General features: G+C 34.5%; 1 protein-coding gene across 2 annotated transcripts in view; it reads right to left on the reverse strand.

Moving 5' to 3' along the window:
• The window catches only part of LOC145258140 (contactin-3-like), a 527582-nt gene that overhangs the window by 284602 nt on the left and 230219 nt on the right, over positions 1–12761 (reverse strand). For both annotated transcript variants that reach the window (XM_080115925.1, XM_080115924.1), the window contains exon 2: positions 1551–1639. In XM_080115925.1, the coding sequence (XP_079972051.1) occupies positions 1551–1620 (70 nt within the window). In that variant the 5' untranslated portion in view covers positions 1621–1639. The remainder of the gene's footprint in view (positions 1–1550; positions 1640–12761) is intronic.

A 12761-nucleotide genomic window follows, 5' to 3' on the forward strand; every position in this document is an offset into this window, starting at 1 on the left:
ACGGAATTTCGAGCGGAACCCTTTATTTAATTCACAGGGGTAGCGTGGTCTTGTTCCGTCAGCCATGGCTGGATAGAGGTTGCAAATGTATATTTCGGTCGCCCACACTGAGGATTGAACCTTCAACCTTCAGGAGAATATCACTTTTACAATTGATTTTTCCCAATACTCAAACCACTGCGACACGGGTCCTTGCGGACAATTCTAGTACGAATTTTAGGAGCCTTTTTATTTCTAGTTGTAAATATCACTATTTATTACTAATTATTACCATATATTAATGTATATCTATCTCTATACTAATTCCTTGTATATATTAATGTTTTTTTTCGTTTTTTTTACTTGTATATATTATCTATTGTTTATAATTACTGGTTCCCATATCGTATTGAATTCTATACTAAGTCTGCTTAGCAATTGGTTATTCCCCAGCACTTAGGAAAAGATCTCCACTGTCATTATTAGTGTCCACGTATTCTTACAACGAAGAATAGTGAATTATTCCATGTTAGGAGTAATTCTTAAGTCGAACACTGTTATATGGTAAGATGGTATACATATTTATGAAATAAAGGACTTGCTCAGAGACTATAAATAACGTTATTGATTCGTGGCAGTTATGGTCTACTGAATCATGACGTGTACTTTTGTAATATACTCAGTCCAGTATGTTTGTTGACGATATCGTTTATCTTGATTATTATCGGCGTTCAAGGCTGCAACACGGATTAACATGCAACGTAGTCTCTCATTCAAGAACATGGTTTTAGATTGAAACTGATCACTGCTGTCGCGAATGTAAGAAAAAACTATTCTCCATTTGAAAGTGGAAGAAGCAGTTGAACCCACTTCTGTAACCAGGTGATTCAAGAAATTTCCGTATTTAATAGCGTCTCCACAAGGTCGGTTTTAATGTTCGGAACATTCAGTTTCATAAAAAATGGACTCTGGATTAAGACAAAAGTTTAAATTGCCTTAGTCGATAAGAACAAACGTCATATCGAGGGAGAATAGAAAATGTTAAGTTGAGTGTCAGAATAAATAATACCATAAATTCAAATCCTCTTTCGGGCTGCAAAGCAAAGTCCCGATGCTCAAACCGTGGATTCAAGTGTCTTGTCTAAACCATAGAGACAAATGAGGTGATTCGCGCTCGGAGTCTTCATTATCTCGGCAGACGCTCCCCACCCGTAAATCTTTCAAAACACGCAACCCAACAAAACCTATGTACTTGCTTCGCCTTGGCGGCAGGAATTGAAACAAATCGGATTTTAATACATTTCTTCGCAAAATAAGCTCTCGAAATTGGAGGAAAAATAAAATTGAATTTGCTTGGACGGAGTTCACCAGACGACAAAAAACATTAAGTATATTTTCAGAACACTGGTTACCGTTAATTAACCACAGTTAAGCAATAATGAGCATGGTCAGTGCACCAGACTAGATGCAAAACGGCATTGTCTCATTAGGAAGAATGTTGCCACCAATCATGACAGAATTTCAATAATTATAACAATATAACAATATAACAAAAAAAAATCATTACTCACCCTCGATAACTAATGTTGCTTTGGCTTGTGCAATCACCGCCAGAAACATTAAAAGTATTCGTCCAGCCATGAAAGAACATCAACTGCGCCTGAAAGGAAAAATGAATAAATAAATAAATCTATATATCTATAAAAGTGAACGTGTCTCTGTGTGTGTGTGTCTGTGTACATTTCCCTACGCAATAACTCTGTCAGTTTACAGACTCGAAATTTGATTTTCAGGGTACTGAGATTTGGAAAAATCTTTGTGATTCATTTCCGGCCAGAAATTTGGCTGTTAAGGGGTCAAAGTTCAACGATTTGACCTTTGAGAACTCTACCAAACTCATCCGCCGGTTTTGGGTCTAAACACTTGAAATTTTAGATATAGGTTCTTTGGACATGCATGTAACTTAATAACTTGGTTTGAGCCCAAAACAATTAATGTTAAGGGGTCATAATAGGGGTCAAAGTTTATAAAACTGACCGCTTTTATTTTTTTGCTCAACATACACCTCCAAACACCCGGGCAACGCCAGGCTGAAATGCTAGTAAGTAATATAATCTAAATATGTTGCTAAACGCGTGTATATGTTTATGTATTTCTACTATAAGCTTCACGACTAAATTTATGAACCGATCATTATGAAGTTTGAGCAATATTGGCTTCCTAAAATTAAATCTTGGCTTTGAGTTTCACATTGTTTTGATAGGGAGGTGGTTAAATAGAGGAACATTCAGCATCGCTATCTTTACTGCCGCCTGATGCTCTCTTCTGTGAGTGGAAGTGCCGTTGCAACTCTGAAGATATTTTGTTTTCCATTCAGAGTACTCCTACAACAAGATTTTACCCACATTAAAACCTGATCTTCTAAGGAGACACGCGATTAGGAACAATGAAAAGCTGTATACAATTTCGAAATTGAGACATACATGAAAAAGAGAAGGAAAACAATCTCGAAATATTCGGATTGCGAAACCGGTTCCAATTTGAATAAGCATAAAAAGTTGAAACAAGTACAAAGAAAATACGCTGCAAATAAAAGACCCTTTTCAAGTTTACCAGGCCATGCACTGACAAACAAAATTGAAAGGGGGTCTTAAGTAAGCGTAAAACTAATCCCACGCGAAAAGGAAATTACATTTTTTTTTATTTTGCGTGAATAAACCCAGAAGAAACCTATGTTGCATTAATTAGTTTTCGTGGCAAAAGCAGTTCGTAGGTTTTCTAGTTCATACAAATACAAGAGAGACACTCTTAGCAAATTATGACGACGAAAAAAACAAAAAAAAACAAAAAAAAAAAAAAAAAAAAAAAACGAAATTTCGCTTCGCCAGCATCGGAACTCGCTATTAAACCAGATATATTACAAAAGTAATCATCTAAAATACAAGCATTACATAAGTAAGTTAATTTCTCATATATAGTTTCTCATTATCAGTTTCAGCAACCTCGCAAAATTTACCCTTAATTTTTTTATTTTATACTAAAACATTTCTTTATCAAAGTTCATTTCAGTGTATGAGGTAAATGTGCGTTGTTTGTCTTACTTGCTATTTGCTTCTGTCATTCAATCATTTCTTGAATTGGTTTCATATTGAAGTTTGATAAAAAAAAATCAATTGCATAGTGGGTTGGAACACGCATACGTTATATTTTTTTATATTTTAGAAAGCAAAGCATTGTCATTTTCCTCAGTACAGCACCCACACTATATATATATATATATATATATATATATATATATATATATATATATATATATATATATATATATATAAATTCATCCACATACATCACAGCTCATCAGTTCCATGTCTGAAACGATAGTCAAAGCTTTTTATCATTACGCTATTCGGCTGCTGTAGTGAATTAACGTGCTTTGATATCGTTCAAATGCCTAAGCTCGATTTGTTTACGCAAAGAGCATCGTTAATACGCAAATGGTAGTTTATATATCAATTCCCAATATGCTCATTAGAGTCATCCATATACGATATTTTTTCGCTGTATCACAGCTCATCATTGTGGTTAGATAGGCAACTATCTAACGCCATGATCGAAACTCGACCCCTTAAACGACAGTCAATGCTTCTTACCATTACGCTATTCGACTGCTGCTGTGTGGGTAGTGAATTAACGATCTTTTCGCATCGTCCAAATGCCAAAACTCGATTTGTATACACAAAGAGCATATGTATAATGAGGTGTGTGTCGCGCCTATTTAGAATATCCGATATAAAAAATATGAAACAGAAAGAAGACTGGTGGAGATTAAGGAGCAGACAAAAAAAAAATAATAAAATAAAAAATAAAAGAAAGAACAGAACAGCCCTGTAACCCTCACCACCATTTGTTTACTTTCTTTGCCCACGGAGATCCTACGCTCAAATTGGTCGGAGAAACCATCTGCGACCCAAACACTTAACGAAAAGGAAACTGACATTCTTGGATATGAGGAATCGGCCGACGATGATATATATATATATATATATATATATATATATATATATATATATATATATATATATATATATATATATATATATATATATATTATTTTAATTATTAATTAATTAATTAATTATTACTACGTCTATAAAAGTAAGTCATCTATATACATGTTCTTCATCAATATAGCTAGACTTTTATTGACAATTTTATTCAACAATCTTACATTTATAAGCGATAAAAATCATGCATAAAATTGACAAGGACCCGATGGTCCTGTTGTAAAACGCCAGACTACTTATCGAGCCGTTGGAGGATCGATCCTTGTTAATAAAAGTTAAACTCTGAAACATGCATGTATATAGATGACTTACTTTTATGCACGTAGTAATTATTAATTAATAATCAATAATTAATATTTACAATAAAATAATAATAATAATAAAAAAGTAAATACGTCCTAAAAATGTGGGCGAAGATAAATGTAAACCAAGGGCAAATAACTCCTTACATTTAATAAAAACGCCGAGGGAGCGAATAATAAGAAAGACATTAATCGCTAATAAAAAAATATATAAAAATTCAACAATCTTACATATATATATATATATATATATATATATATATATATATATATATATATATATATATATTAGCTGTACCCAGAAAAATGACGACGGCTTGATTTATACATTATAAACTAAACTTACTGTGATTGTCGTGAAGGCGACGATGAAATGAGGAGAGGATGGTTGGTTGGTTAGGGTTGACGACGCGTTTGGAATCCGGTCGGTCTCGCTGCTTTTCAAAACAACAACTGCCATTTTGTCTAAATCTTCTTTTTTTTTTATTATTTTATGAGTTTGAGAAATGAAAATAAACATCTACTTTATTGTTGGTGTTTATTTTGGGTGGCGGCGAAGGTACAGAATGTGTGTGGATTTCAAATGTATTCGCTAAAACAAACAACTCACATTCTGTCCAAGTCTACTTCTTTATTAGTCTGCTATGGCCTGTTTTGACAATTGCTTCGAATTCAATAACCAGTACAAATTATTGCGATTGCGCCCCCATATATATATATATATATATATATATATATATATATATATATATATATATATATATATATATATGTGTGTGTGTGTGTATATATTATTTTTGTGTGAAGAATAAACCAACATAATATCAGTGAAGCGTGCAGATAAAAATTCTCTATCAAAATTACAAAAGCGCGTGCTGTAACCAAAATGTAATTCAACCGTCTTGCAAGTGTGGACTTACAGCGCACTGGACTTATTATTTTTCAAGCGAATTTTAGAAACGTGAACAAAAAGAAAAAAATTGTAGAAACAATTGCATGTAATAAATTTTATTATCATATCGAGTGATTTATAAATAATTCCCTGGCATTGAGTGCTCGTATATTATTGCTTAAATATCACAAATTTCTCACAAGCAAAAGACCGTGAGAAGAACGTGTATTGCATGGAATTGTTTAGAACTAGATATTTAGTCCGTTAAAAACGGCCAGAAGTCATAACCTGTTCTCTTAGATCGAGTGACACATGCCAAATTGATGCTTTAATATGGTTTTTAATTTGCGCTCATTTTTTATATTAAATAATCATCTTTACATGTGCATCTAACATATACTAATGCTAAGTTCGCTGCACCCTTTCATAAAAAAGTCTATGCAAAGATACAGCCATACCAGATGTATAGTTTCCGGGAAAACGTGGGACGAACAGACAGACAAAGAGAATTTAATATAGATTAAAATTATCATCAATAGCATCCGCCATCAATTTCGAAACTGTTAGCGAAGTAAATTAATTCATGTAGACAAATATAAAATATAAACATGAGAATTCAACTTAAATAAAATATAAATTATCCCAAATCTCAACATTCTTTGTTTTCAGAGAGGAAATTCTGCAAAGACTGTGTGAAAATGCTCTCAGGAATTTTAAAATGGCTGAGTATTTTTAAGTGGTGTACCTCAAAGAAGACACTCAATTATTCATACGATATACCGACTTATCGCGTGCATAACTCGTCCTATTCCTATTGTCAAAGTAAGTAACAGCCATAGACTTATTACACGTAAGCAAGAATATTCAGCGCTGCCCGGGACATAGATAGCAAAAGAAAAAAGTTATAAAAATGTGTTTCTTGTGTTGTTTTACGGTATATCAAACCCTTGCGTTATTTAATACCGACTTTATTTGTTCTGGTACTTGTGGAAGGCGCCCAGTATTACCCGATCGTAAAATACGCTTAATTATATATTAATTTATGCAAATTTTGTATTTATCTTTATAGAGCTTATTCTCTGTTGTTTATTATATTGTACCTAATATATAGTACTGATTTCAAAAGGTAAAAAAAATGACTTGGATGTCATCAGCTGAATCAACACGAAAAACATTTAACGCTTTAGCCACGTTCTCTACCGTTTGAGCTATCGACGGATAGATAAGAAAGATTCGAAATGAAACCACTACAGGATAGGGATGAATTTGCGCATGCAAAAATTTAATAAACATTTATCGGGAAGTTGAAATGAATATTTTGCAATCCAGCTTGCAGACATATTTCTCTATGGGTAATTCATCCATCAAAACAAATATTTTATTCGTTATAAATAACCCCTGTATAGATTACGATTTTCTGTTTATTTCAGTGTTATGTGACCAGTAGTTTAAGAGTTTATCGGTTAAATATTTACCCATGCAGAAACCCACATACATACATATACTGTCTTATTTATATAGAAGAGGATTTTGTGATTTAAGCCTATAATATTTTCACACATTCAACAGATTCTTTTTGATATATAGATCATTTGTCAGAAAAATTGCTTTTATATGTGTATAATTTGTGAATAAACAGTCTGCAATATATGAATGTTATTTAATCTGTAGAGCTGTTTACGTATTTGATTAACATATGTGACGTTTTATGTATAGCGTCATCATCTTCAAAATGCACATCATAATTTTCACTCTAGTGTCATTATCTACGTGTTTCATAGTATCAACATTATCGTATTGCTGTCGCATAAGAGGAAAATGGACATATTCTAACAGAAAATGTTTTACCATATATGGAATATGAAACATCTAACATCGAAGTGCAAACGTGTTCAGCATCTTTCTTTTTTTTTCAAAGGAATCACAACTTATCAAGACCTGGAGGCCACTCAAGAATAAAGGTTAATGGATACACATTATCAATGGGATTATAGCGTAGTAATCATAAGTAATGGAAATTTTGTAAATTGGATTACTTAGGGGGGCGATTCATAAAGAACATGTTTACGTTGGACTTGAAGACAATCAAATTGTAGTCAGTTGGAAAGCAGGCGAACGGAAGACAGTTCCAGAGGCATGCGGTTCTAAGAAAGAAGCTTTGTTCTGTTCATGGAATCTGCGTTTAGCTTTTGGCATAGATAAAAAGTGGGGAGATTATTGATAGTAGGTTGGCTAGAGGAGTGTTTTCGTGAAAGTTTGGCAAGAGAGAACCATAGGTTGAAGCTCAGACGCGCACTTGCCATGAAAATAACGATAAAGCAGAGACAGACTCGCAACGCGACTTCTGTGGGAAAGAGGTTGCAACGAAGAGAAAAGGACATCTCCCACTAAGCCACGAAGTCTATTTTAAACTCTATCAAGGTAGGATAAGCTGCTTCTAGTAACTCCTGCCCAAATATGGCAACAGTACTCCATCATTGGACGTACCTGGGTCTTATATAGATAGAGAATTTCATCAGCAGTAAAATATCTACCGGATCGATAGAAGGACCCCACCATTTTTTCAGTGGCCTTGGCAACAGATTTGTATGTACCTGTTCCATTTCAGATCAGGAGAAAAGGTCAAACCTAGAAGCTTGTCAAAACATGAGGCCACCCCAAGATGAGAGCCATTCATTTCAATTGATGCAAGATGGGGATCAGAGCGTTAAAGATAGGCGCTATGTTTTAGATGCATTAAAAGTAACCAGCCACCGCTTTCCCTATTGGGCCACGTGCTCAAGATCAGAGGAAAGAACATCAGAGAACTTTGTCATTTACGGCCTTTAAAAGTCATCACTACACATCTTTAGGAACCCCCTCTCCGTCTCTATTCCTCACTTGCTCTTGAAGACAAGAGAAAGAATAATTTATGAAAGACCTATCAATAGAGAAGTCGTTTTTTGATCAACTTTTAATTCGTTTGAAACAATTGCTAACGATTAATGCAATGATTTTTTATACACTCTCATTTCATAACACATTGGAGTATTTACTAGAGGTAAAGTGTAATGGATACCTGTTTATACGAGGGTCGTTCCAAAAGTATGGCCATTTATTATTTTAACTCAAAAAGCTAATAAGACAGGAGTAGTACCCTTAAGACGAGCGACCGTTTGTGTCACAGAATTTAGTTCTGAATGCATATTTCCAAGAATTCAATGACGCATCTATAGATAGATAGATAGATAGACAAATAATGTGACCCGTTCTCTCAGTCATTCATATTGTGTTATATTGTTTGAATCAAGAGAAATTGACATTTCAAAGTTAGTTAAGTAAAAAAATAAAAGGACATATATATATTTCTCTCTATATATATACAGTCATGGTCAAAATCATAAGACCACTAAGCCAGACTAAGACCAGTAAGCGTTTACGCATATTATCGAATTTTTAACCAAACAAATGGTTGAAACCATTGCCAAAAGGGAAAATATGATGGAAAAAATGAAATCTGCTTCATTCGAAATCTTAACCCTGATCTAATAATTACTTTTTAAAAAACACACATTTTCACCTGGTCAAAATGATAAGACCACTGATAATTTATCTAAGAAAAGGCAATTATAAATTACTAAAAAGGGTTTCAGTATTTAGTACAGCCTCCGTTATTACGAATTACTTAAAAAATTCTCTTCGGCATGCTATCGACTAAGTTTTTTTTATCAGTTGCGAAGGAATTTTATCCCATGTACTGAAAACTGAATCAGAAAGTTCCTTTATCGAATCATACTGGGTTCCATACTTGAACACTTCTTTTGCCATCCATCTCTAAAGATTGTCAATGGAATTGAGGTCCGGAGAATATGCTGGATGATCTAACAATTCTATATTATTTGAAGAAAAGTATTCTCGTGGTTGTCGAGAAGTGTGTATCGCAGCGTTGTCTTTCTGGAAAATCCAATTTCTTCCACGCAGACGTGGACCTTCAGTCCTGATAGAAGCATTTTCAAGCATTGAAATGTACTTCAATGATGTTTGCCGGCCTTTTCACTACTTGCAACTTTAGGGTTCCAGCTGACGAGAAAGCACCCCGGATCATTAAGACCCCCCCCCACCACTATGCCGAGTTGAAAAAGTCTCTTTGGACAAATTTTTATCATACCAATAGTGCTGAAATACATCTGGACCATCTAGATTAAACTTTTTCTCATCGGAGAAAATTACATTTTCCCACTTCTCTTCATCCCAAGTCTGGTATTTGGTGGCATATTTCAGTCGGTTAGTTTTGTGCTGTTCAAGAAGACGTGGTTTCTGCAGTCGCTTTAAATGATGGAAACGCTTCATTTTTAGATGCCTTCTGATGGTTTTAGGACGACATTCTGCTACTGTTTGGCTTTTCAATCGACCTGAGCTCATATTGGAATTTTTGTTTTTTAACCTTCTGATACGGCGACCCAGTGATGGGGTTATGTTTTTTGGTCGACCTGGACTCTTTTTGTGCCCATATTGATCTGGATTTCTTTAAAAAGTTGTGATGACCGTTTTGCTACGATTCACTTCGTTTGCAATGGATCTATGGGAGAGTCCACCCCTATTAAGCTAAAAGATCCTTCCTCTCTCAAACTCTGATAATGGTTTCTCTTTTGCCATTTATAATTTAGTAAGATGTTTTTATCCACTAACAAGTTGCTTTTAGCAACATAGAAAGCTTTTCGTATTCATTCTTTCCAAACTAGCGGATTTTATTAAAGTGATCTTAGCATTTTGACCAGATGAAAATGTTTGTTTTTTTTTAAACATAATTATTAGATCAGGGTTAAGTTTTGAATGAAGCAGATTTCATTTTTTTTCATCATATTTTCCCGTTTGGCAATGGTTTCAACCATTTGTTTGATTAAAAATTCGATATTATGCGTAAACGTATATTGTCTTAAGTGGTCTTATGATTTTGACCAGGATTGTATCTATATCTATATCTATCTATCTATCTATCTATCTGTCTATCTGTCTATCTATCTATCTATCTATCTATCTGTCTATCTATCTATCTATCTATTTATCTATCTATCTATCTATCTATCTTTACCTAAACCTAAACGTAGATTCCATGAACAAAGCTTCTTTCTTAGAACTGCGCGCCTTTAGAACTCTGTTCCGTTTTCCTGCTTTCCAACTGACTACGACGTGAACAAGTTCTTGATGAGCTGCCCCTTTAAATGATCCAATTTTCTATATTTCCACTATTAAGGATTAATACGAGATTCTCCCATTGACTACTGTACATTCATTAACCCTTATCCTCGAGTGGCCTCTCGACCTTGATAAGTGGTTGCTCCTTTGAAAAAAAACTCATCTTTGTATGCAAGAAAACTGTTTCCTCTAAGTTTCACACCGTCAATATCTGCAAGATAGAGATTAATTGATACATTCAGTTATCATAACAATGCAATTTGCAATCCTTTTTAATTCAGACACGAGGGGAAAACGAAAGAACGCATATATAATGCAATTGCTGAAACTTCAGAAGAAGGTCTCCAGTCTGTAGTTTGATCGAAATGTAAATACGTGGAAACATTCACTGCTACTTAGACTAAACTTCTTTCCTTTAACAATTGTAAGAAATATTCTCGACCACTGATTGCCAGATTAATAATATGCTACCTGAAATCTATTTGTTAAAACCTCTCAGCTAAACATTCATAGCCAACACGATTTAGAACAAATATATTAAGGGCAATGCCAAGGTGGCCAGGAAGAAGGTGGGCTCTCTCTACCGTGCTAGAAACCAGGCTCCAACCTCTCTCCCATCGCCGAAATTTTACATCCCTCTTTAAAATATTTTAATGGAATATTGTGTTGCTAATGCAAAACACTTGTACCTGCCAGCGGATAACCTGACAAGCAGCAACACCCCTTTTCCCTACATTGTAGATATCCCTAGATGTTGGAATGTCTTCTACTCTGATAGCTTCTGTCCACAAACCGATAGATTTTGGAATTCCTTCCTTGACTGAACTTTCATGCAGGTGTGTACTGCATACAACCATCACACAGCTCAACTCCCTTCGTCTAATTTTTGTAGATTCGATCCCAAACAGTAGCCCCTTACGTCCAATTGCCATTATATTTTACTTGGGGGCGAAAAGAAAAACAATCAAATAAATAATGCGATGGATATTACCCATCGACATTTGTGTATTGCACACAGATTGCGTATAGCAAAATGATGAAAGCCATGTTTAAACACACCCTTCGTTGCCCTTTCAAAAATGTATCGCTCGCACATGACAAAGTGACATTTGATTGACCTTTTGTTCAAGCTTCAGTTCATAATCTGACATCACGACGCATGCGTGAAAATTAAATTGTGAATCGGCATTATCGTGGATGTTTAAATTTGACCGCCTTGATAGCACCACTGGAGATATCCCCTCCATTCAAATTCAAAGTTCGGGCACGTACTTCGCCGCAAGAGTTTCCTGACGATATGGAATCTCAATTCAGCCGCCGTTTATTCCGAACGTACACCTTTATTAGAACAATGCATCGATCTAAGAGTTATGTAAAACGTGACACAAAAGACAGAACAGATTTTGCATCAAGTTTAAAGTTTTATTAACAATGTCTTATGCAATCCACAATCATTTAAAGAAATAAATACATTCTATTTCTATCATTTTATTCATTTACGTGCTTGTACATTTGCTTATGTTTTCTTTTGTGATTTACACATTGATTAGATTTTCCTACGAACAGTTTCATATGAAGTGAACCATTCAGTAATTCTGAGCTTACTTCAAAACGTTTACTCCAATCGTCAGGTGAACTTGATGTCACCTGGTCAATGCTGCACAATTCTTTAGGGATGACGATCGAATGATTTGCAAATCTTTACTATTATATAAAAGGAAATTTGTGTGTGTGAGTTCTCTCCTTATGGACACCTAAACTGCTGGGGCGTATTCTCGAAATTTCACACCAATATACTTTTTGCGCCTGGAAGTGGTCTTAGATAAATTTTGCATCGGAATGTCTTCGATGTGTATCGATAATCGCGAAAAAAAATTGATGAAAGAAGTATCAAGCGATTCTGATCAAAGTTAACACCTTATAGAGTCAAACATTACACGTATATTTGAGAAATTTAATCAGCGCACAAGCAGCAATGCCATGCATAGAAAATAAACAGTAGTTACTTTTTATATGATGGGAGCACGTTCGAAATCAATATTTATGTTTAGCGCACATTTGTCCTATGATATTTCATTTTCGCATTTTCAACTTCAATTCAAATCATTATATAAAATAATTTTATGAAAGCAACAGTATAGTTCTCTACAGTGCAATGTAAACTACAATGTATTGTGGGATAAGTCACTGCAGGGAGGTATGTGAAGCTTCTTTTACAGTGAACCGCGGTGGGTTCCGAACTAGAGCTGGCGATTAAACGAATTTTTTTAAATGGTCGCTTTCACTGATTTTGATGGCAATAAAATATCGAAGCGTAAAACATTCGTTGATCAAGATTCAATCCTTGGT

This window comes from Euprymna scolopes, chromosome 33 (assembly GCF_053919585.1).
Source record: "Euprymna scolopes isolate OS-2025 chromosome 33, ASM5391958v1, whole genome shotgun sequence".
Taxonomy (NCBI): Eukaryota; Metazoa; Mollusca; class Cephalopoda; order Sepiida; family Sepiolidae; genus Euprymna; species Euprymna scolopes.